Below are 26,850 nucleotides of genomic sequence, written 5' to 3' on the forward strand. Positions count from 1 at the left end.
TACTTTCTGGGAAGAACCTTCTCCACACCTCAAACCTAAACTTCCCCTGGTGCAGCTTGAGACTGTGTCCTCTTGTTCTGGTGCTGGTTGCCTGGCAGAAGAGACCAACCCCCACCTGGCTACAACCTCCCTTCAGGGAGTTGTAGACAGCCAGAAGGTCTCCCCTGAGCCTCCTCTTCTCCAGGCTAAACAACCCCAGCTCCCTCAGCCTCTCCTGACAGGGCTGTGCTCCAGCCCCCTCCCCAGCTTTGTTGCCCTTCTCTGGGCACATTCAAGTGTTTGGGCAGACAATGAAACCAAAAAGGGCAGAACTGGTTTTACTGAACTGCTTACTTACCAGAAAGTCAGCGGGAATTACAGAAGAGCCTACAATTGACTAGCTTCTTGTTATGGCATGCTAGACCACAGATTGAGAGCACTTAATTTGGACCAGGGCAGAAAACCTTAGGAGATGCTCTCAGCAAAACACTTAAATTGTCATGTTAACAGGACTGAAGTTACCCATCAGGCTTTTTGTTGCTCTGTATCATTCTGGTAAAAGAAAGAAGCTTTGGGCAAAGCAAATCCGCCGGCGGTTAGGACTGGCATTCTAAAGTACACTGCGGCAGCTACACACCCTTAAACCAGCCTTCAGTCTTTCTTAGTAGTCATTACCAGCCTCTTTCTTAATTTATTTACTAACAGGCACATGAGTCTGGGTTTCACTCTCTATGAAAACTATTTTAACACAAAGCAGATTTGGGTCTGTCTTTGTTTGGAACCAGAAGCAGAAAAGCAATGCGTTCGGTTTGAAAGAAGGTTGCAAAATAGATGAAAAAGGCTTGCGAGTTCTCCTTTTGATTGGCCTTAGCATTTATGGCCAACTTTTCCCAGCCCAAAACACAGAGTCTGGTCTCAATTAGCCTGGCATAAATCAGAGCAACTTCACTGACTTCAGACAGCTTTTCTGGATATAGAACACTGTGAGACAGAAAAGAATTCAGCCAACATTTTCTTCTTTTGTTTTACCGGGACCATGGATTTTCCTCCTTCTAAAAGACTTATCAGCTGACAAAAAGCAGATGACTGTGGACAACCTGTTTGATGTGGTAAACAAAAGCAAAGTAACTGCCAAACCAGATGATGGAGTTAGAAAGAAAAGAAACATGAACACTGAGGAAGAACTTGAACCCTCTACTGATTTTGGTAGTGAAGTCCAAAAACAACCACAAATTTCGCCCAAAATTTAGTGCAGTGCGAGAGTGTGACTTTAATCTCTAACCATGGCCATCAGAAGCAATTTCACTGAACTTGATGGTGCTAGTCCACTGTAAAACCCGACAGAAACATCTGCAACTGCACAAAATATTTAGATACCAGCAGGAGCAAGAGTATCATTAATATTGTTACATGCTTCCTATTGGTAAAGAAAATGTAGTGAGGGAATAAAGAGACTGAAAACCCACACTGCAGGCTGCTTTCCAGAATATACAGCACTTCAAAAACTAACAGTGTTCTTCTTCCTTCCTCAAAAGAGACAAGGATTAGTAAGCAAAATAAGGCCATTAGCAGAAGACAGACATTCTCTGGATGAACAAAAGTTACTGTAAAGAGAAGTAATAAGTATTTTTTATCCATTTGTATAGATGCCTCCCTAAAACATTAATGAAGGAAGAAAAAGGACACAACCAGCATTCCTTCTGACAAAAACAGGTGATGACTCCATGACATTTTACAGTATCACAGTATCACAGTATCAGCAAGGTTGGTTGATCCTCAAGGATCATCGAGTCCAACCTGCCACCACAGACCTCATGACTAGACCATGGCACCAAGTGCCACATCCAATCCCCTCTTGAACACCTCCAGGGACGGTGACTCCACCACCTCCCTGGGCAGCACATTCCAATGACGAACTCCGTGAAGAACTTTCTCCTCACCTCCAGCCTAAACTTCCCCTGGCACAGCTTGAGACTGTGTCCCCTTGTTCTGGTGCTGTTTGCTAGAGAGAAGAGACCAACCCCTTCCTGGCTACAACCACCTTTCAGGTAGTTGTAGAGAGCAAGAAGGTCTCCCCTGAGCCTCCTCTTCTCCAGGCTAAACAACCCCAGCTCCCTCAGCCTCTCCTCACAGGGCTTGTGCCCAAGGCCTCTCCCCAGCCTTGTTGCCCTAATATGTTTTAAAAATTTCATTAGAAATTACAGCAAAGCCTATTAGAACAGTTTAAACTGATATATAGGTTGCATTACAGAACAGAGGCTCAAATTTGAGAACTTCATTCCCTAGGATCAATGCAGAGAGAAAACCTCTTTTCACTTAAGGTTTATAAATAGAATAGAATAGAATAGAACAGAATAAAATAGAACAGAATAGAATAGAAAGGAATAGGAATAGGAATAGGAATAGGAATAGGAATAGGAATAGGAATAGGAATAGGAATAGGAATAGGAATAGAATTAAGCAGGTTGGAAAAGACTGTTGAGATCATTGAATCCAACCTATCACCCAACACCATCTGATCAACTAAACCATGGCAACAAGTACCCCATCCAGTCTCCTCTTAAACACTTCCAGTGATGGTGACTCCACCACCTCCCTGGGCAAAATGTGTAAAAGCTTTGTAAGAGTCATTCAACTTCACTATTTTTCTCTTTGAATGTTAATGAAAAGAAGCCATGCAACTTTTTTGTGGTTGCAGTTTAGCTATCAGGTGCAGAGGTAAGTTTCATTCATCTAAGCTATTTCACTGAGAGACTCACTGGGATATACAGAATTAACCAGGCTGGAAAAGACCTTCATGATCATCAACCTACCACCCAACACCATCTAATCAACTAAATCATGGCACCAACCGCCTCAACCAGTCTGTTCTTAAACACTTCCAATGATGGTGACCTCCCTGGGCAGCACATTCCAATGGCCAATCTCTCTTTCTGGGAAGCATTTCCTCCTAACATCCAGCCTGAACCTTCCCTGGCACATATTGAGACTGCATCCTCTTGTTCTGGTTGCCTGGGAGAAGAGACCAACCCCCACCTGGCTACAACCTCCCTGCAGGGAGTTGTAGAGAGCAAGAAGGTCTCCCCTGAGCCTCCTCTTCTCCAGGCTAAGCAACCCCAGCTCCCTCAGCCTCTCCTCCCAGGGCTGTGCTCCAGCCCCCTCCCCAGCTTTGTTGCCCTTCTCTGGGCATGTTCAAGTGTTTGGGCAGACAATGAAGCCAAAAAGGGCAGAACCTGTTTTACTGAAATGCTTATTTACCAGAAACCCAGAGGGATTTACAGAAGAGGCTGCAATTAACTAGCTTCTTGTTAGGGCAACTTAACAACATTTCACTGGGCATAGAACTTTGCATACTGAAACATTCTGTGATCTGCAATGTCCAATGGGGAAAAAAAACAACCCCAAAACCTAAAAAAACCCCACAACAAACCAATTTGCTAGCTACAAGTAATACTCCCTGCCTTTACTTACTAAGAGACTTAGAGAATGGGAGAGGGACAAAAAAAAGGATTTTTATTAAACAAAGTATAGATATGTATTAAGCAAAGCATAGCTATGTATTTACAAACATTCACAATTAGATGCCTCTTTCCTTACAGAGGCAGGAAAGCAAGGTAGAAATTCCAAATGGAGCTGAAGAGACTAATTAAGGTCCTAGCAAAGATTCCAAGTACAACTGGAACATGAAATTAAATTTGCTTAAATGAAGACTTCTTTCCTGGATTTTGGCTTGAATTATGCTTTAAATTACAACACTGCCAAAGATGGCATGGAGCAGAAGTGGATGATAATTTTCCTTTTAAAGTAGGATAACTATTGAAATTACGGTGGTGAAAAAGTATCTCAAAGAACTTACACAACTCATCTGCCATGTTTCTGTTTCCTGATACTAAATCTCTTCTTGGTTTCATTAAGACTTAACGAAGACTGCAAATAAAGCTAGCAAGCAAACATTAATAGTGAGAAAATATATTGGCAGAAGCTGTTCTGCATGGCTCAAATGCGCTGTTGTCCTTGTCATCGGCCTGTAAGACCATGTGGCTCTCAGCCACTGCTCCACTACAGACCCAGCCAGGAGAAGGTGACAAAACCCAATAATTAATTGGCTGCCAAATGGAAGAAACAAAGGCCAAAAACCCAGTCCAAACCAAACCAAACCCCCCCACCATTACAGCACACATAACTACTTAAAAAATTATCTGGAACCTTCTATTTTTGTATTTCTGAAGCCAGTAAACTTCAGTCAACTCAGCTTGCTACGGAAGAAGGGCTGCTCTCCATGTAACGTAGGATCTTAAGGCTCCAAGCTCACATCCACTGCTAATTGACAGAAACCTCCACAGAACTTTCCAAATGTTATAACCAACACAAGGTCTGCTCTTCGTGGAGCATGCTTCAGCTTCACAAATAGCAGCTTCAGCCACTGGATGCCAGTGTCTAGCTTGTACTTTCTGTGTCTTCACCTGGGCTAGTCAGCCACATTCCCTTTATAAGCCAGTTTCAGAGCATGATTCATCTTGGATGAAATGCCAGGAATGCACAGTATGTTAGATAACCAGAGGTCTACTAGTGCTTGTTGCAGTCCACTGACACCAAGGAGATGGGAGCTGATCAGACATCTGTCTTGAGCAAAATTAATTCCAGTCCTCTTGTGCAGTAGTCACACATGCTGAGAATCTGCAGCTCTCTTTTCTTCTAAGTATTGCACTGTTATGGGACTGGCAATGACACTATCTTTGACTGACTCCAGTGTTGCAGACTGCTGCTGAAGGAGTCATTACTGTTATTCTTTCACTGATTATAAAACAATTAATATATTTCCTACTACAGTGTAGACTCAAGGAAAATATGCTGGGGGAACAATGAACTTTAATATATACAAGGCAAACAGCTTTGCATTAATGTGAATGTGCTCTTGTTACAATCTTCCATTATGTGGGTATATTGAATAGAAAAGCTGTCAATGGGTGAAATTAAGCTTCATTAGTTCCCATATCAAATGCTCTACTTAGAGTAGATGGTGCCAAAGACCTCAGCTATGTAGATAAGCCACTTACAAATGCATCTCTTTTTGGTGGTGGTGTTTTGATTTTTGTTTTGCTTAAATTTCCAATATGCTATTTTCTTTTTAAATCCACTGGAGAGAGGGCATGTTGTGTTTAGCTGAGATGGAGTCAGTTCTCTCCATAGAATCTTTCCTAGTGCTGTGTTTTGTAGTGGTAGCTGGAAGGGCGTTGATAACACACAGGTGTTTTGGCTACTGCTGAGCAGAGCTCCTACAGGACCAAGGGTGTGCTTTTCCAACTTTCTGCCCCCTCCCTTGCAACAGCAGGCTGAGTGATGGGCAGGACCTTGGGAGGGGACATGGCTGGGCCAGCTGACCCAAGCTGACCAAAGGGGTATTCAATACCATATGACATCGGCTCAGATATAAAAGCTTAGGGAAAGAAGGACGTGGGGAGACATTTGTTAATGGTGTTTGTCCTCTGGAGTAACTGCTACATGTATTGAAGATCTGCCTCCTGGGGAGCAGCTGGACATTTTCTGCTAAGGGGAAGTAGAGAGCAGCATTTTTGTTTGCTTTTGCTTTCATGCATGGCCTTTGCTTTCACTTTTGCCTTATTAAACTGCTCCTGTTTCGACCATGGGCCTTTTGGTATATTTTCCCTCTTCCCTGAGTGATAGAGCAGCTATGGTGGGCATTTGGTTCCCAGCCAGGGCCAAGCCACCACAGAGAGAAATAAAGAAAGCCTGTCAGACAAATGAAGTGCAGTGAACACAGGAAGTAATAAGGGAAAAGAAAGGAGTATTCCCTAATTCATAGGCTTACCTCTCACTGAGATCTTCAGCAGCCTGTCCACGGCCCAAAATGAAGCTAGGGTTCAACTGACTGCATGGACTCCCAGGGACAGATGAAGTGCTTTTGATGTTCTGCACTGAGTGCCTTCGGCTCCGTCGGCGCTCTAACCCCCGGCGCTCACCAGCACTGAGGCTGGCCCTCCTCCGGTCCTTGCAGCCACTGGCAGGGAGGTCAGCACTCTCATCTCCATCCTCGTGTTTGAGTGTCATCTGCAAAACAGAGGAAGAAAAGTCAGGCTTCTGACATGGTTCTTGAGGTACCACAGGTCTTCACATCTAGACTTTAAAAGCCCCCTGATCTCACTATGAATAACTCCTTTCAGTGTCACCATAGCTATCCCTGTTAGTTGTTGTCTATCCATTTGTGCAGTGTTGCAGTTCTAACACTGGAACTCTATATTGATACCTTGGATACTATAGGACCTGCAACAACATTTATCTCACAGTTTGGGGGTTTTCTTTTGCAGGACTTTTATTTTCAAGGAAGCTTCATTTCATTCCAAAATACTTAGGCAGGGGCTTGCCTTTACTGAAATAAACAGAAAAAACTCTCATGTGTTGACTGATTGCTCATATTCAGACATGACACATGTAAGGATCAAGTGGAAGTTACCATCTGCAACTTCACAAAGCATTTTAGAATAGTGCCATTGTTTCTTCCCAGAAAAGGAAAAGATCAGCAGATGTACAAATAACTGCATTCCTCTTAAAAGTGCATTCCTCTCCACTTTGAGAGAGCTCCCTACAAAGTAAACAAAGGGACTAAACCTAACAAACAAAACTATTCTGTGAACAGGTAACACAATGGACTTCAGACCACATACCTCCTTTAAGTCTCTCAATTTTGATAATATAATTACCTTCTTGTATGCCTCTCAGTGAAAAAAATATCAGTACTTCCTGCCAGTTCAGAAGCACTGTCAATCCAGAGGAACATATGCATAATATCAGAAAAGAATGATGCTGAGAACAGCATGGCCACAAGGACACATGAGAGAAACTTCTGACACAGGTTGGGAGTTCAGCAGCGGAAAAGAGCAGAGGAGCAAACCAGGGGTGCAACACCTAGTATCCTGAACTACAGCATACTGTTTACATGCCAGTGTGACATGGCAAGTACTGCCTTAAGGTATATGAGGAGAGATACCACTGTCAGAAAGAATAGTTAGCTGTGGGCCTCATCTGGAATGCAGCATAGCATTTAAGTAATCCTTACATGAGAAAGATCCATCCAAACAGGCAGAGGTACAGAAAAGGGTGATATGTTCTATTAGTTCTGTTATTCTGACATTCCTTACTAGAAATTACTTTAACAAAATGAAGTAGAAGGAATGTGAAAACTCTGCTTAGGATGTAAAATCTCTCTTAGTGGGGAAGAAGAGACTTTTCATATAAAGAACAACATTGGCAGAAAAAAAAGGAGAATGTGCAGAAGCATGTCTAAATTTAGTGTGGTCACCCAGAGAAAGCTGGGACCCAGCTAGGTTAACAGCTAATTCTGCAATCAAGCGTTTCAGTAGGGACAGCAAGCTTTTAAGATCAATGACCACCTTTTAAAAAGGATGTTATAAGCTGATGTCTCCAACAACAAGGAAAGAAGAACATGGAGCCCTTTCATTATCATGTTCCTACACTGACCTGACTCTTCCTGCAAACTATATATGTATAAAAATTAACTCTGCTAAAGCTAGTGAAGTGGTATGGGTGCAGAGGTGATGAAGAAATGGAGAATCAAATCTATCAAATGCACTGCCAGACTTAGATGGAGGCAAAGTCCATGCTCTTTAACATCTTTATTGAAGATCTGGGTGAGGGCATTGAGTCCATCATCAGTAAATTTGCTGACGACACCAAGCTGGAGGCAGGAGTTGATCTGCTGGAGGGTAGAGAGGCTCTGCAGAGGGACCTGGACAGGCTGGGCAGATGGGCAGAGTCCAAGGGCAGGAGACTGAACACATCCAAGTGCCTGGTTCTGCACATTGGCCACAACAACCCCATGCAGTGGTACAGGCTGGGGTCACAGTGGCTGAGAGCAGCCAGGCAGAGAGGGACCTGGGGGTGCTGGTTGATGGTAGGCTAAACATGAGCCTGCAGTGTGCCCAGGCAGCCAGGAGGGCCAATGGCATCCTGGCCTGCATCAGGAACAGTGTGGCCAGCAGGAGCAGGGAGGTCATTCTGCCCCTGTACACTGCACTGGTTAGGCCACACCTTGAGTCCTGTGTCCAGTTCTGGGCCCCTCAGTTTAGGAAGGATGCTGACTTGCTGGAACGAGTCCAGAGAAGGGCAACAAAGTTGGTGAGGGGCTCAGAACACAAGCCCTATGAGGAGAGACTGAGGGAGCTAGGGTTGCTTAGCCTGGAGAAGAGGAGACTCAGGGGTGACCTTATTGCTCTTCACAACTACCTGAAGGGGGGTTACAGACAGGCAGAGGTTGGTCTCTTCTCCCAGGCAACCAGCACCAGAACAAGAGGACACAGTCTCAGGCTGCGCCAGGGGAGGTTTAGGCTGGAGGTTAGGAGGAAGTTTTACCCAGAGAGAGTGATTGCCCATTGGAATGGGGAGGTGGAGGAGTCACCATCACTGGAGGTGTTCAAGGGGGGATCGGATAGGGTGCTTGGCTGCATGGTTTAGTTGATTGGGTGGTGTTGGATGATGGGTTGGACACGATGATCTTGGAGGTCTCTTCTGACCTGGTTTATTCCATTCTATTCTACTCTACTCTACTCTACTCTCATTTTATGTCATCATATCAGAATATGAATTCACATTTACATTACATTAACTTCAGTCTAAACCTCCCCACTCCAACGCTTCCTAAAATTTAAGAAAAGGCTAATTATCAAGAAACTGGATGTCCCACTCTTACATATAAATACCTCATATGCAGTTATTTTATAACTAGGTGGTGAATGTGGAGTCATTCAGTACTCCATTGATGCAAATTGTACAGGATCTGGACCATTGTAAACTCATAAACAAGGTCTTGCTGCAGAGCAAGTGCTACTCATGAAACTGAGCTCAGCTGAACCTTTTTTCATAAGCTGAATACTTTTGCACATGGAAAGAACTTCTACTTAATTCAGAATGTGTAACTAGCAGTCTGAGAAAGTTTTAACTGCAGGCAGAACTGCCTCTGAGGAGGGTAGTAAATGTGCTGCTTTGCCCAGGAGTTTGCCCCAGTTTTAGCATGAAATGTATATGCATTAAGCACAGCTATCTACCACAGCAGGTCACATACACAAATGAGTATAATACTTCTAGTGCCCAGATGTTTTTCTTCTAAAACAAATAATCACATTTCACCTGGGTTGCATTCCCTTTTTCCTCTCAGCTTTGAAACGTGCACAAGCTGCAAGATGCATAAAACAGGACATGTTATGTTACCTCATAAATGTTGAACTGCTCAACTAAGTCCAAGTCTGTTCCTTTCTTGTTCAAGTGCCTCTGCGAAATAGCTTCAATGCCTAGCTCTTCCAGACAGTCCACCACGTCATAGAAAGAGTCCTGATCTGGCAACCCCGACAATGTCTAAGAATCAAAGGAAAAACATTTAAATCTGCTTGTTTTGGGGAGAAAAAAAAAGTTAAACTAAGGTTTTAAAAAATGGGTGGCAAATAGTGAAATGCAGGATTTCATTCAAGCAAAACCCACGGTGTAGGATGAGAGACCCCGCTAGAAAAGAAACAAACCCAAGGGGCACAGCTTTTAACAAACAACTCTGTGCACTACATAGAAAAATTAGCAATTGGCAGAACCAATGAATGTTGTCATTTCATACCCAAAAGTATGGAAAATGGGGTCAGAGTGGCTGGAGAGCAGTCAGGTGGAAAGGGACCTGGGGGTGCTGGTTGATGGTAGGCTGAACATGAGCCTGCAGTGTGCCCAGGCAGCCAGGAGGGCCAATGGCATCCTGGCCTGCATCAGGAACAGTGTGGCCAGCAGGAGCAGGGAGGTCATTCTGCCCCTGTACGCTGCACTGGTTAGGCCGCACCTCGAGTCCTGTGTCCAGTTCTGGGCCCCTCAGTTTAGGAAGGAGGTTGACTTGCTGGAAGGTGTCCAGAGAAGGGCGACAAGGTTGGTGAGGGGCTTGGAGCACAAGCCCTATGAGGAGAGATTGAGGGAGCTGGGGTTGCTTAGCCTGGAGAGGAGGAGGCTCAGGGGAGACCTTGCTGTCTACAACTCCCTGAAGGGAGGTGTAGCCAGGTGGGGGTTGGTCTCGTCTCCCAGGCAACCAGCACCAGAACAAGAGGACACAGTCTCAAGCTGTGCCAGGGGAGGATTAGGCTGGAGGTGAGGAAGAAATTTTTCACAGAAAGAGAGATTGGCCATTGGCCTGGGCTGCCCAGAGAGGTGGTGGAGTCACCATCACTGAAGGTGTTTAGGAAGAGACTGGATGAGGCACTTGGTGCCATGGTTTAGCTGATTAGATGGTGTTGGGTGATAGGTTGGATGCAATGATCTCAAAGGTCTCTTCCAACCTGGTTAATTCTATCCTATTCCTACTCCTACTCCTATTCCTATTCCTATTCCTATTCCTATTCCTATTCCTATTCCTATTCCTATTCCTATTCCTATTCCTATTCTATTCTATTCTATTCTATTCTATGTTTTTTTGGTTGTTGTTTGTTCAGTTTTGGGGGTTTCTCCCCCCCCCGCCTTTTTCCCCTATGTATTGCATGATATGAGAAAATAAGCAACATTAAATACAGTTAAAAAGAAAATCAAGAGTAATGTTGCAACTACATATCTTTCAGAGGAACCTCAATCATGATGAGGTTTTATAGCAGTTAAATAGAAAGTGAATTAAATTCAGCACAGAATTTTCTTTCTGCATTTGGTAACTAGGGTTTTTTATATACACAAAGGATATAGAAAAGCTTTAATCTATCCAGACTTCAGTAATAAAAATGAAGACAGCAGAAATTAGAAGATCTAGCAGGTGGACAGTCACTAGGGCTGTCCGCCAGGGATCAGTGCTGGGCCCCATCCTCTTTAATATCTTCACTGATGATCTGGAGGAGGGGATTGAGACAGTCATCAGCAAATTTGCAGATGACACCAAGCTGGGAGCAGATGTTGGTCAGTTAGAGGGTGGAAGGGCTCTGCAGAGGGACCTCGACCGACTGGACAGATGGGCAGAGTCCAACAGGATGGCATTCAACAAGTCCAAGTGCCAGGGGCTGCACTTTGGCCACAGCAATCCCATGCAGAGCTACTGGCTGGGGTCAGAGTGGCTGAGAGCTGCCAAACAGAGAGGGACCTGGGGGTGCTGATTGACAGCCACCTGAACATGAGCCAGCAGTGTGCCCAGGTGGCCAAGAAGGCCAATGGCATCCTGGCCTGGATCAGGAATGGTGTGGCCAGCAGGAGCAGGGAAGTCATTGTGCCCTGTACTCAGTACTGGTTAGGCCACACCTTGAGTCCTGTGTCCAGTTCTGGGCCACTCAGTTTAGGAAGGACATTGAGACACTTGAACGTGTCCAGAGAAGGGCAACAAGGCTGGGGAGAGGCCTTGAGCACAGCCCTGTGAGGAGAGGCTCAGGGAGCTGGGGTTGTTTAGCCTGGAGAAGAGGAGGCTCAGGGGTGACCTCATTGCCCTCTACAACTCCCTGAAAGGTGGTTGTAGCCAGGAAGGGGTTGGTCTCTTCTCCCAGGCAACCAGCACCAGAACAAGGGGACACAGTCTCAGGCTGCACCAGGGGAGGTTTAGGCTGGAGGTGAGGAGAAAGTTCTTCACTGAGAGAGTCATTCGTCATTGGAATGTGCTGCCCAGGGAGGGGGTGGAGTCACCATCCCTGGAGGTGTTCAAGAGGGGATTGGACATGGCACTTGGTGCCATGGTCTAGTCATGAGGTCTGTGGTGACAGGTTGGACTTGAAGATCTTTGAGGTCTCTTCCAACCTTGGTGATACTGTGATACTGTAACAGATCATAGGACCTAATTGAAGGCAGATAACAAAGGCTATGCTGGAGTGATACATAGCTGGAAGTATCTGCATTGCAATCAGTCTCATTTAAGAGACTCATCAGTGCCTAACTCCTCCCAAATCAAGAGATGGTTAATGAAATGTTAGCATAGGTAACATGGTTAAGAATCAACAAAAGACAGGGAGAGGACAAAATCACTGGAGTAATATTATGTCTGGGCAGACATGTTTTCTGCCCTGAGTGGGAAGGAAAACAGTCTGTAAATATGTGGAGAAAGAGAAAGGAAGAGCAGTATGCTTCCTTAAGACAAATCCCTTGGGAGGACTGTGTGTGCACTGAAAATACTGACATTTCCTTGCCTAGAGAAGCTGAAACCATCTGAACCTTCTTTATATTCTCTGTGGGGGAAAAAAATTACAACTGTGACATGCTGCTTTCTCTACATTCACAAAAAAATCCCATAAACAACATCATAAAGCTGTCCATTAGCCAGATCATAATTACAAGTGTGGCATTGTGGGATTCACCAAGCTGGGGGCAGGAGTTGATCTGCTGGAGGGTAGAGAGGCTCTGCAGAGGGACCTCAACAGGCTGGACAGATGGGCAGAGTCCAAGGGCAGGAGATTGAACACATCCATAAGTGCCAGGTTCTGCACATTGGCCGCAACAACCCCATGCACTGCTACAGGCTGGGGTCAGAGTGGCTAAGAGCAGCCAGGTAGAGAGGGAACTGGGGGTGCTGGTCGATGGTAGGCTAAACATGAGCCTGCAGTGTGCCCAGGCAGCCAAGAGGGCCAATGGCATCCTGGCCTGCATCAGGAACAGTGTGGCCAGCAGGAGCAGGGAGGTCATTCTGCCCCTGTACACTGCACTGGTTAGGCCACACCTTGAGCCCTGTGTCCAGTTCTGGGTCCCTCAGTTTAGGAAGGAGGTTGACTTGATGGAACGAGTCCAGAGAATGGCAACAAAGTTGGGGAGGGGTTTGGAACACAGCCCTAAGAGGAGACACTGAGGGAGCTGGGGTTGCTTAGCCTGGAGAAGAGGAAACTCAGGGGTGACCTTATTGCTCTCTACAACTACCTGAAGGGAGGTTAGACAGGCAGAGGTTGGTCTCTTCTCCCAGGCAACCAGCACCAGAACAAGAGGACACAGTCTCAGGCTGCGCCAGGGGAGGTTTAGGCTGGAGGTCAGGAGGAAGTTCTATACAGAGAGAGTGATTGCCCATTGGAATGGGCTGCCCTAGGAGGTGGTGGAGTCACCATCATTAGAGGTGTTCAGGAGGAGACTTGATGGGGTGCTTGGTGCCATGGTTCAGGTGGGTTGGATTGTCTGAGGGGTTGGACATGATGATCTTGGAGGTCTCTTCCAACCTGGTTCTTTATTATTATTATTATTATTATTATTATTATTATTATTATTATTATTGTTATTGTTATTATTATTATAATTATTATTATTATTATTCCTCTCTTCCTTGATCTTCCTAAATGACTTGCTCCTCTGCCTGTGTGATGATTTTTCTTTTGTTGTGTTTTTAAAGAGATACAGTGTCATAGAAAGAGCTTTCAGTGTAGGAAGGGAGAAAAAAATCAACTCCAGGATAAAAAGAGTTAACGTAGCAGAAGATGTTTAAGTCAAACATCAGGTAGATTTACAACTGTGCCAATGCTGGAGAGAGTTATCTTGGAAACAGGACCCAGTACACGAAACGACAAGGTGTGGAACAAAGACAGTAAAAACTGGTTGTCTTGGCTTTCATAGAAGCTACAGAGAAACAAAAAAAGGGCTGAAACTCGGGATCTTTCAATGAATATACCCAGTAATTTCCACAGTGCTCTGCCTGATTCAGTACAACCATAAAACACATGGTGATTTTGGTGTGCTAGTGTTAGGCTGATCTTCTGTGCTCTTTATAAAACCCCATTTTTAATTTTAGTCACTCTGAGTTGTTTTTTTTTTTAGGACTAGATGCTGATTTGTAAGGAATTTACACCAATAAATAGCTAACTTTTACGAGCCTTTGACATTCTCCCTCCTTATAGCACAATGGCAAAAAAAAAATGGAAACTTTTTTTGGAAAAGAACTTTACTGCAGAGCTACTACTTGCAAACCAGGACAGCAGAAAATATGAACAAAGGAGAAAAAAATGTGACCTCTTTTTAAAGCAGAAACACACTTGCCTAGCATTCAGATATGTTAAATTAATCATATTTACTTTGCAGTAAAAACAACCAACCACCACCACCACCAAAAACAACTTAAAAGGATCTGAACTAGAAAACTACAAAACCAGCCCTTGCTTTCTTTCTCTCCTTGGCTAATGTGCTGAGCTGGTTAGCTGGGTTCTGGTTTGCAATGCGTTGTCAGCACTAGGAGAGGAGCCATGTCATAATATGTTCACACAGAGCATCTAGCAAAACAGCACTGCTGCTCCCAGCTGCTGCCTTTGGCTGACTGCAACCCAAGTAACCAGAGTTTATTTATAAGAGGGGACTGGACGTGGCACTTGGTGCCATGGTCTAATCATGAGGTCTGTGGTGACAGGTTGGACTTGATGATCTTTGAGGTGTCTTCCAACCTTGGGGATACTGTGACACTGATGGCAGCTTGTCCTGCAACTTCTCCAGGATGTATATTTAGTCATATATTCGCAACACAGAAGATCATTAGACAACTGACAATACTAACGTTTTCTATCCCAGTTATGGTAACCAAGTAAACAAACCTTGTTAACCAAGGTCATTGCATAAACCAGTAGCTCAGTATCGATGCCATCCTTTTCCTCCAGGATTTCCATGATGTTGGACCATGGCTTGGCTCCTAGAGAAAAAGCAGAAACCATTAGTGACAGTGATCAAAATGGAAAGCATCAACATTTATTCAAGAAGTAGTACAAGCTGGAGTATGTGGCTAGGTGGAAAATGAAGCAGAAAGAACCAGCTTTGTCTGCAGCTTCACTTGCTTCACTGAGAGTGAAGTTAATATGGACAGTGAAAGCTACAGTGCACTCTAATGCACAGATCTAAAATATGCCAGGTGGACTTTCCCCAGAGGAACCAATTCCTCCTTGCTTTGATGATGAAGAAAGCTTTGTTAGCCCACTTTGGTTTGACACTGAACTTTCAGAAATCAAGTGGAAGAACTTTTACCCCACTTATCATTGGTTCACACAGGCTTAGATAAATCAACAAAACCTATCTGCATGCTTTCTGTGTGCTCACTGCTCACACGCCCAGGGCTATTGCTGAGTTACGCTGCGCCAGGTCCTGTTAACAAAACAGTGTTGCAGAGGAACAGTTTTCTCAAACTGCAGGCTGTGCATCTTGATCAAGGAAGGATTTTTGCTGTGGTTCTTACTCAAATTATAGAATAGAATTAACCAGGTTGGTTAAGACCTTTGAGACCATCAAGTCCAACCTATCACCCAACACCATCTAATCAACTAAACAATGGGACCAAGTGCTTCATCCAGGCTCTTCCTAAACAAGGGCAACGAGGCTGGGGAGAGGCCTTGAGCACAGCCCTGTGAGGAGAGGCTGAGGGAGCTGGGGTTGTTTAGCCTGGAGAAGAGGAGGCTCAGGGGTGACCTCATTGCCCTCTACAACTACCTGAAAGGTGGTTGTAGACAGGAAGGGGTTGGTCTCTTCTCCCAGGCAACCAGCACCAGAACAAGGGGACACAGTCTCAAGCTGTGCCAAGGGAGGTTTAGACTCGAGGTGAGGAGAAAGTTCTTCACCGAGCGAGTCGTTCGTCATTGGAATGTGCTGCCCAGGGAGGTGGTGGAGTCACCATCCCTGGAGGTGTTCAAGAGGGTTTTGGATGTGGCACTTGGTGCCATGGTCTAGTCATGAGGTCTGTGGAGACAGGTTGGACTCAATGATCCTCGAGGTCTCTTCCAACCTTAGTGATACTGTGATACTGTGATACCTCCAGTGATGGTGACTCCACCACCTCCCTGGGCAAAACATTCCAATGGCCAATCTCTCTTTCTGGGAAGAACTTCTTCCTAACATCCAGCCTAAACCTCCCCTGGTACAGCTTGAGACTGTGTCCTCTTGTTCTGGTGCTGGGTGCCTGGGAGAAGAGACCAACCCCCACTTGGCTACAACCTCCCTTCAGGGAGTTGTAGATGGCAATAAAAAAAGGCAGTTCTGGTGTGTAGGCTGCACTATAAACTCACTGCATTACTACACTTTGATTAATATTCCTTGCTAATCTATAACGAGAGCACATAGTTTCCAACCTATGATCTGGACAGCATGAGATATTAGCAGGTCCAGAGCAGGTGTCTGCAGTCATCCACATTCATACCCTGAGACTGGATTTTCAAATATGTTGTTTCTGGAGTGTCAACACTTAAACATGAGACCACAGGCTGGAGTCTACATGGAAAAAAAATTATCAAGGCAATATTTTTGTCTTTATAGGATGAGAGTGAAAAAACCTCCTTCTACTTCTAGGCTGCACAGAAAAACTTTGTGAAAGATACCTGGGAAAGTCATACCCTAAAAATATTGTTGACTTTTCTGAACTCACTGTCTGTTATAGTAAAACAAGGATGCTCCTACAAAAGAGATGAAAAATATGATATATATTTTTTTTTCCCTTTAAAAGGCTCTTTGTAGTCTGAGGAATATTGAAATTTCTCCATTCATGGATGGAAAGGAACCTTTGATGAAAATATTATGCGGTGCTAAAACCTAAAGCTCCAATTTTCCCTGTAATGGTCAGGATACAAAAAGCATCTAAACTCACATCTGGGTTTGGCAATGCATAGGCACTTCCAGTTAAAAGGGGGAAAAAAAGTAAATCCATTTAATATTTGTATGTTACAAATAGTTCTTTACTCATTTACACTTGCCAGTTCTCAAGTTCACTTTCCTGCCTCTCCTCTCTAGATGTGATACAGAAGAGTGATGACATAAAAGAATGATGATTTAGCATCCTAGTTATTATTCTGGGAGCAGACTGCTTCAATGCAGGCTCAATGAAGTAAAACAGCAGAGGTCGAGTTTTGTGTGTATTCTCCTGCCTTCTAATGGGTGAACCAAGAACTGCTGGACTGCCTTTCACATGCCTCTACTAGCTCATTACTGTGGCCTACTCTGATGCAGGTGATGGAGCTTCAACGCTGATGCTGCTTCCAGCACTATGAATATCCCTGTGCAGTGCCTAAACATGCAGAGAGAACTATCAGGTTGCAACCATCACACCTGTATTAAAATAACAGTGTCTATTTATTAAATATGGTAGCCCATTGTTTTAAGGCTCAGTCTTCCCCCAGTTTCTCCTTTATGCATTTCATTTAATGCTGTCATTTGTGTCTTACACAAAATCTTGGCATCCCAGCTACACAGAATGTGCACAAGCATGAAAAACCTTGCATCAGGTCAGAACCATGTGTGAGGACTACCACCAACTTAGAGAGCACCTGGCTCTATTAGCCATAGAATGGAGAGGTAGAAATACTTTTGGAAAGAGCTCAGCATCTTGTAGTCCTGGCTGTTTAAACATGAGTGACTATACAGCCCTTCATCATACCCCAAATACAGCATTAATCTAGTGGATATCTAACTATGCATCAAACGGCAAGAGCAGCGGAGAGCGAATAACACAGGCCATTTACTCATAACATAACAAGTCAGGTAGCAAAACCTTAATTCACTAACAGTGTATAACAGTGTCCAGGTGAGTCATAGGACTTTAATCTCTGCCCTAAGAAAAGCTTGTGATAAAGCAGCCCCAGACACCAGAGTGCAAGGCAAGCTTCACTTTCAAAGCCCACACAGTGCCCAGTTCTGGGCCCCTCAGTTTAGGAAGGATGTTGAGTTGCTGGAATGTGCCCAGAGAAGGGCAACAAAGCTGGGGAGGGGGCTGGAGCACAGCCCTGTGTGGAGAGGCTGAGGGAGCTGGGGTTGCTTAGCCTGGAGAAGAGGAGGCTCAGAGGAGACCTTATTGCTGTCTACAACTCCCTGAAGGGAGGTTGTAGCCAGGTGGGGGTTGGTCTCTTCTCCCAGGCAACCAGCACCAGAACAAGAGGACACAGTCTCAAGTTGCACACAGGGGAGGTTTAGGCTGCATGTTAGGAAGAAGTTCTTCCCAGAAAGAGTGATTGGCCATTGGAATATGCTGCCCAGGGAGGTGGTGGAGTCACCATCCCTGGAGGTGTTTAAAGAGCCTGGATGAGGCACTTGGTGCCATGGTTTAGTTGATTAGATGGTGTTGGGTGATAGGTTGGACTGGATGATCTTGAAGGTCTTTTCCAATCTGGTTAATTCTCTATTCTATTCTATATTCTATATACTTAACCTGAACAGATCAAATTACTCTGGAGCTCTGAAACAAGAAAGACCAGGGGAAAAGAGGAGTTAGATGGAAGTATCAGTAGAAGATACTTCCTGTATGATGAAGTTCATGCACTTATCGTCTGCTAGTACCTGAGAGTTAAGCTAGCACTTCTGTGGATCTCTGCCATTCACTTTTTATATGGCTGTATTGTCACATAGAAACCTCAGATGGGGTCTCTCTGAAAGCAGGCTGAGTTAATATGGGGCTCTTTATGTTAAGCATGTGTGGAAGCCATGTTGAGAAATAAAGTCCTATCTCATCACACTGCATGTACATGAAACATTGGACTTACTTTTTTCCAAGCAGTTCTAAACTTAATTATAGAGCTGCAAGATTTATGACAATGTTTCAAGAAAAGGAACTTGGATTTTTCTTCCTCCATACTTATTTCCAAATAAACCACTAAATCAAGGCAAGTACTCTTCAGTTATAAGCCACTAATTTAACAATCTAAATGAAAACAAAAAAAAGGCACATCCACAGATGAAGGCAAAGGGCTGTTACACTGATGACCAAAGAAAGGAACTACATATAAAGCAAGGGGAAAAATAATAGCTGAATAGCTGTGTGCAATTGCTTAACAATAAGGGAAAAAAGGAAGGAAAACTGGGTATTTGGGGCCAAGTTATTTGCAAAATTTTATGGGGCAATCTGCCAACCCACAGGTATGAGAATTCCAATGAACTCCTCTCCACATGCTCCTGTCCTACCCATTCAACTACATGCATCACTTTCTTTCCCCTCCCCATATGCTTTATGTTGTTACTTCAGTTGTTTTGTTACTTTGAGTCATGTAAATGTTTCCCTGTGGCAGCTCTACAGCTACCGAAGGGAATACATGGCACACAGTAGGGTGTTTAGGGTTCCCCTTTCTTTCTCTGACTTCAGTGAGATTTACTAGCATGTGAACAGATGGAAATTTAAATGTGCTGATAATGCCAGTGAGTTCAGACAGCTGAGGAAATGCTGTGACTGTAAAAACAAATCATTCTGCTTACAATTACATGAATATTGTAATTACATTTCTGCTTATGCCACTGTGAGATGTCTTTTAATTCAAAACAGAGTCAGTCTGAAGAGTCCACCATTTAAAGTGTTACACTGTCTTTGAATTGCCCCTGCCATAAGACAGAATAGGGGATTTGTTGGTCTCTTCAAGGCACTCATCCTGACAGCTGAAAGAAAAATCTGGCTACTTCTTCCTATTTCTGGAATTGCTTTTCTGCCCATTACTCAACGGGTTTTTTTTGTTTCACTTGATATGTTTCAGCATATCAAGTTGCTCAAACAAGTTCAGCATGGAGGCAGTTGCTCCAGAGATGCGATCTTGCTTTCAGCCTCCATGTGTCTGAGACCACAACAATGGCTCTCCCAACCTCAAAACCTCTCCTTGAGTCAAAGGAATGCTTTGCATCAAGAGAGAATGCCCTAGGAGCTTAGCAGTGGCTTTGTGTGAAAAACAAGAAAGGACACTTTTTTGCTCTATTTATTTGCAAAAAGTATAATATATGTATTCAAACATTTTTCATGAGCCTGAAAGGTGACAGGTTTCATAGTATACTGTCTGCTCAAGGGCTTTATTTTAATGTAACAACAGATGGGTTTCGTTTTACTACAAAGCCTGTATTATTACTGACCTCATCTTTCTCTTCAAAAGGATTACACTGATTAGATAGAATTTTCTCTTCTAAATCAGACTGCTGCTTCTCAGACGGAAGTGGAAAGAACCAGGCCTGAAGGTGCCTCCATAGTCAGAAGATGCAATGGGGCTTACCTTGCACATGGGTGCAGGGGAGGAGCAATGGTGAGAGAGGTAGTCAAGTTCCTCTGCTTTTCACTCTTCACTTTCCCAATATAATTCATCCTCAAAACAATCTTACATTGTATGAATACGTAAAACATGACTTTAAACAAGGCTATGTGGCACAAAGCAGGCATCACAACAACTCTAGACCCGCTGCAATGAGTCATGAAATACCGCTCTGACCTCAGCAGTGCTGGGATTTTTGCACCCCCAGGCAAGGCTACTTACCTCTCTTTTTATCCACAGCAGAAACCGCCCGGATTAGAAGCAGTGCATTGGATTCTGTATATTCCACAAACACCAGCAGCAGCTTCAGGGCTGTCTTTACCACCAGGCGGAACTGGAATAAAAGAGTGTGACTTGTCATTCAGCAAACCAGAGCATGTCCAATGTGCTCACTGACACAGGGCAGGACACAAGCACAGTAATCCAGCCTAAACCTCCCCTGGCACAGTTTGAGACTGAGGGACCCAGAACTGGACGCAGGACTCAAGATGTGGCCTAACCAGTGCTGACACACGTTACAATACACACATTAAGTGTGGTGTGGTTTCCAATATGATGACCTACCTGTTAAACAACCACTTGTGAGCCTGACATGCCTGTAGCAATACATGCTTGCTGCTGCTGACATATGAAGTGTTCGATGCTTCCAGAGAAAGAGTTTCAACTAAGATCAGGAATGACGGAGTCACGACTTTCAAAATACCAGAACTTTCAAAATATGCAGAAGGTTTCCATTTGTGATGAATAGAATAGAATAGAATAGAATAGAATAGAATAGAATAGAATAGAATAGAATAGAATGGGTTGGAAGAGACCTTCAAGATCATTGTGTCCAACCAATCATCCAACACCACCTAATCAACTAAACCATGGCACCAAGCACCCCATCAAGTCTCCCCCTGAACACCTCCCAGTGACGGTGATTCCACCACCTCCTTGGGTAGCCCATTCCAATGGGCAATCACTCTCTCTGTATAGAACTTCTTCCTAACCTCCAGCCTAAACCTCCCCTGGTGCAGCTTGAAGCTGTGTCCTCTTGTTCTGGTGCTGGTTGCCTGGGAGAAGAGACCAACCTCTGCCTGTCTACAACCTCCCTTCAGGTAGTTGTAGAGAGCAATAAGGTCACCCCTGAGTCTCCTCTTCTCCAGGCTAAGCAACCCCAGCTCCCTCAGCCTCTCCTCACAGGGCTGTGTTTCAAACCCCTCCCCAACTTTGTTGCCCTTCTCTGGACACACTCCAGCAAGTCAACCTCCTTCCTAAACTGAGGGGCGCAGAACTGGACACAGGACTCAAGGTGTGGCCTAACCAGTGCAGTGTACAGGGGCAGAATGACCTCCCTGCTCCTGCTGGCCACACTGTTCGTGAAGCAGGCCAGGATGCCATTGGCCCTCTTGGCTGCCTGGGCACACTGCAGGCTCATGTTCAGCCTACCATCCACCACTACCCCCAGGTCCCTTTCTGCCTGGCCACTCTCCAGCCACTCTGACCCCAGCCTGTAGCACTGCATGGGGTTGCTGTGGCCAATGTGCAGAACCTGGCACTTATGGATGTGTTCAATCTCCTGCCCTTGGACTCTGCCCATCTGTCCAGCCTGTTGAGGTCCCTCTGCAGAGCCTCTCTACCCTCCAGCAGATCAACTCCTGCCCCCAGCTTGGTGTCATCAGCAAATGTACTATTGATGGACTCAATGCCCTCATCCAGATCATCAATAAAGATGTTAAAGAGCACGGGGCCCAGCACTGATCCCTGGGGCACACCACTAGTGACTGGCTGCCAGCCAGTATATGATGGCTGTCAAAGTGGCAGATCGTCGTATCGCTGTGAGTGAATGATAAAATGTGCTTGCATGTCCTGCCTTTTTAATTATTAAAAAACTAGACAGCTCCATGGAAAATAAATTAATGGTAAATCTCAAAACTGGGAGAATGCATAACAGGAAAACAGAAGAGCAATTGTGTTCCTTGCTTCTGTTTGTGACGCCATGGGAGATTTTGCCAGCGACCGGTATAATTCCATTTCTCATGATGCACCCAGATGACACAGCATTGGGAGCAATGGAAACAACTGTCATATTTCATTCACAAGTAGGTGAATCACCACTCATTTGACTGTTAAAAACTTCATGAAAGCCTTTAAGGCTGTTTCTGGGATTTACCAGGCTCTCAGTATCACAGGATCACCAAGGTTGGAAGAGACCTCAAAGATTGAGTCCAACCTGTCACCACAGACCTCATGACTAGACCATGGCACCAAGTGCCACGTCCAATCCCCTCCTGAACACCTCCAGGGATGGTGACTCCACCACCTCCCTGGACAGCACATTCCAATGATGAACAACTTGCTCGGTGAAGAACTTTCTCCTCACCTCCAGCCTAAACTTCCCCTGGTGCAGCTTGAGACTGTGTCCTCTTGTTCTGGTGCTGGTTGAGAAGAGACCAACCCCTTCCTGGCTACAACCACCTTTCAGGGAGTTGTAGAGGGCAATGAGGTCACCCCTGAGCCTTCTCTTCTCCAGGCTAAACAATCCCAGCTCCCTCAGCCTCTCCTCACAGGGCTTGTGCTCAAGTATTGAAGACAGGCACAACTGCTTTCTGAACCGACTTCCCAGTCATAGTTATGTTAAAAGCCACAGGGTAATCACACTGCTTCAGATAGGACTTGATGTCAGAAGAGTGATAGAAGCAGTAGACTTAAGTTGTGCTAGGTCAGAAAAACTCTTAGTATCATCATTTTGCAAATAGTTGCTGCAATTAATCAGACATTTCCATTGTAAATATTGCTGCTTAGTTAAAAAAGAAGGCTCCTGGAGGCACACAGACCCACTAGCCTGACTAAACGTCAAGACATGGAAGTATGAAAACTCTTACTAAGGTAGTAAGGTAAAAGAGAATGATACTGTATTTTGGTGTCTCAGGTGAGCCAGTTTATAGAGATCAATGATGTTAGCACCTTCTGGCTAAAGATAAGATGTAGCCAGCAATGTAAAAGGAAGAAGAAAAAATGACAAACCTTTTCCCCCTGACTCGCTTTACATTACACAGTGGGATTTGGCAGTCGCTTTCCTTTTTGTCTCTTTATATTTAGACAATCAGAAATGTGTTACAGATCCAGCCAAAGAGACCACACAGAAGGCTGTAAAACTCGTGTCTCATGAAAGGGCTTGTCCCTGTTGTTAATCACTTGCCAGAAAAGGCTTTAGCCTTTACAAGGAATGCTGTCAGGGAGTTCATTGACTTACAAGATCAAAGCAATACGTGCAGAGTTCGCATTTAAAAGCACAGAAGTTGTCTTTTCTTCTAAAGAAAAATGTGAAAAGAAAATTGAGTAAAAACTTTGTATTTCATTCAGGGGGATGCAGTCATTCTGAATTTACTCCACGAAAATGTAAAGAAATTGGCTTTCTAACTAAAAAAAACTTACTACAGCCAAATCCTCCAAGGACTCACAGAGCACAAGCATGGCCTCGTAGGCCATGTGCTCTTCCCGTGGATACAACAGAGCCAGACAGAGCTGCAGCTAAGGGAACATGTAGTGCAAACAGTGCCCACCCCACCAGTGATCATAGAGTCACAGAATCAACAAGGTTGGAAAAGACCTCAGAGATCATCAAGTCCACCCTGTCACCCAACACCTCCTGACTAACTAAACCATGGCACCAAGTGCCACATCCAATCCGCTCTTGAACACCTCCAGGGATGGCGACTCCACCACCTCCCTGGGCAAAACATTCCAATGGCTAGCAACTCTCTCTGTGAAGAACTTTCTCCTCACCTCCAGCCTAAACTTCCCCTGGAGCAGCTTAAGACTGTGTCCTCTTGTTCTGGTGCTGGTTGCCTGGGAGAAGAGACCAATCCCCACCAGGCTACAACCTCCCTTCAGGGAGCAAGAAGATCTCCCCTCCCTCTTCTCTGGCTAAATAATCCCAGCTCCTTCAGCCTCTCCTCACAGGACTGTGCTCGAGGCCTCTCCCTAGCTTTGTTGCCCTTCTCTGGACACCTTCAAGTGTCTCAATGTCCTTCTTAAACTGAGGGGCCCAGAACTGAACCCTGAACTCGGGGTGCGGCCTAACCAGTGCAGTGTACAGGGCAGAAGGATTTCCCTGCTCCTGCTAGACACACTATCCTTGATGCAGGCCAGGATGCCATTGGCCTTCTTGGCCACCTGGGTACACTACTGGCTCATGTTCAGCTGCTGTCACCCAGTACCCCCAGGTCCCTTTCTGCCTGGCTGCTCTGAGCCACTCTGACCCCAGCCTGTAGCACTGCATGGGGTTGTTGTGGCCAAAGTGCAGTACCTGGCACTTGGACTTGTTGAATGCCATCATGTTGGACTCTGCCCATCTGTCCAGCCTGGCAAGGTCCCTCTGCAGAGCTCTCCTACCCTTTAAGTGATCAACACCTGCTCCCAGCTTGGTGTCATCTGCAAATTTACTGATGATGGACTCAATCTCCTCATCTGATCATCATTGAAGATATTAAAGAGGATGGGGCCCAGCACTGGTCCCTGGGGGACACCACTGGTGCCTGGCTGCCAGCTGGATGTGGCACTATTCACATGATAGGTGCATAGAAAAGCTTGTGGGGTGCAAAGATGCCCCACAACTCAGATCCAGTGCTGTGCTTACAGCATGCTGGTGTCCTGCCAGCACCTGCAACAGGGCTTAGTCTCACGTTTCACTAGGAGATAAAGTGAACTGCTGTTCACAAGAGGAAGAAAGATCTTCCTGGAATGGAAGATGATTTTAATATACATATTTTTTGTTTATTTTAGATAAAATACATAATATATAGTATCTATGTCTAAGTGATGTATTTAGTATAATAAATATATAAGAGATACATAATAACAGAATATATCACATAACAAAATATCATTTTCCTTTGTAGGAAGAGAGGAAGAGGAAACAAGTATCAAGCTCTGAGAGAACCTTAGAATGATTTAAGTTGTAATGGCCAAAATACCACTTTCCTTCTCATGTAAGGTGAGAAAACCCAGTTCCCTCTTCCTCACCTATCATAGAATCCTTTTGGTTGGCAAAGACCTCTAAGATCACCAAGTTCAAATGTTGACCTAATTCTACCATGGTCATGGTCCCACAGTGCCATGGCCACATGTTTCTTGAACAGTTCCAGGGATGGTGACTCCACGACCTTCCTGACCCAATTCCCTATTCCAATGCCTGACCCATGGCAAACTTTCCTGGGACTCACTCCAGCAGGTAAACATCTGTCTTGTACTTAGGAGCCTGAAACAGGACCTCTGAACTCCCAATGCTGTCTTATCAGCATCAGATGAGGAGAGGCACTTCCTTCCTCTTGGTGGCTATACTCCCGACAACCCAGACATGGCTGCGTCTGGCCTTTCACACGGGGGCACACTGCTAACTTTTGTTCCAATTCATATTAGCTTCTTCAGAATGGGTTGTGCTTTAACTTCAGCATTACTGGATATGGACAGAGCTGTCTACTCTGTATGAAAGAAGGATTGCCTCTAACAACTGCACAAACCAATTTTATCTTACTAATGCTCTGGCATGAGGTGCCTGTATTCTGTGGCAGTTTCAAGAACTGTGCCAGTTTCTTTCTTTGCTTTCCTTTCCTGGAAGACCAAAAAAGCTCATGAAACACACCTGCCCTTGTTCTCTGAGAAATATTTAATCTTTAAATCAGATGGAAATCAGAAATCTAATACTGAAAACAGATGATGGTGAGGAAGGACAAATGCGTGATTTTATGCTGGCACCCTGTGCTGGGTTAAGCCCAGCCCAGGAGGAGTGGGCTGGAAAACCTAGCCCCAGGTGGGCTGGAAACCTAACCCCAGGTGGGCATGAAGACCTGGCCCCCTCACAGCTGGAAGGGAACCCCAGGTCAAAGTTTATTCCACTCCCACGTCCTGTCCACAACCTCATTTAAGAGAGGCAACTTCCTGCCTCTCTCTTTCTCCTGCCCTCGGCTGACACTTCTGCTGTGGCTGTGAACTGCTAACTGTGTGGCCTGCTCCACTTGGTCCCAGACATCTAAGGGGACAGCATCCAAAGAGAATCCATCTTCCACTCAGAGAATCCTTTGCCAGCTGCATCTGGCTTTGTATATATTCTTATTTATCCCAATTCTCCTTATACCTCTGTAACCTTCCTTTTACTTAAATACCTTTTATTTTCATTTTGGTTAAACCTACCTTTTTACTTCCAAATCAATGCAAGGCTGTTCTTTCATTGTTTCACCTCTTTCTTCTTCCCCTGCCTAATATTTCTTTTCCTACCAGGAAAGGTGAGCGGGGAGGCAACCTAAGTCTGTTCCACTGGGCTTTTGGGCTCCGGGGAAAGCTTAAACAGCTACACACCTGTTTGCATAGCACAGGAACTGAGGTATTTACACATAAACCAGCATGTGTACAAAGCAGAGGAGGCTGACATCTGGAACAATGCCATTTCAGTATTTCAAAAGCTGTTAACTCATATTTATGTAACAAGGATGTCTCCACTGCAGCTAGCATCTTACTCCAACTTTCCCACCTCTGCATGGCAGAAAGCCAGCCAAGAACTCCAGCACTGGGAGCACAAGCAGAGAGATCCACCTCTGATGAGATGACTGAAGACCCTCTATGTCACAAGTATACAGGGCTGGCTATACAATGGGAAAGAACTATAACATCTAAAACAAGAGCAAATACCTTTGTAAATGTGTTGTACAGAGGTTTTACACAACTCAGACAAAAATATGGAAGAATGGAGGTACTGGGATGTCAAAGAAGCAAGGAGAAAGACATTAGGAGGTAAAACATTTGGAAACCACAGTTAGTATGATTTCCAAATGCCTTACAGAACACAGAAACAAACCAAGTTCTTTCTGTACTCTGATTCTTCTCTCCAAAACTACATTTGAGATCAATTACCTCATTCCAAAAAAGATTGATGACTCTATTT

The 26,850-nt window shown here is 44.8% G+C and overlaps 1 protein-coding gene across 1 annotated transcript in view; it reads right to left on the reverse strand.

The window, feature by feature from the left end:
- The window catches only part of FHOD3 (formin homology 2 domain containing 3), a 474,874-nt gene that overhangs the window by 152,080 nt on the left and 295,944 nt on the right, over positions 1 to 26,850 (reverse strand). The window contains exons 7-10 of the mRNA XM_054163992.1: positions 20,148 to 20,259; positions 14,493 to 14,587; positions 9,223 to 9,366; positions 5,810 to 6,048 (exon numbers count right to left, since the gene is read on the reverse strand). Coding sequence (XP_054019967.1) covers positions 5,810 to 6,048; positions 9,223 to 9,366; positions 14,493 to 14,587; positions 20,148 to 20,259 — 590 coding nt within the window. The remainder of the gene's footprint in view (positions 1 to 5,809; positions 6,049 to 9,222; positions 9,367 to 14,492; positions 14,588 to 20,147; positions 20,260 to 26,850) is intronic.

This window comes from Dryobates pubescens, chromosome 9, assembly GCF_014839835.1.
Source record: "Dryobates pubescens isolate bDryPub1 chromosome 9, bDryPub1.pri, whole genome shotgun sequence".
Classification (NCBI taxonomy): Eukaryota; Metazoa; Chordata; class Aves; order Piciformes; family Picidae; genus Dryobates; species Dryobates pubescens.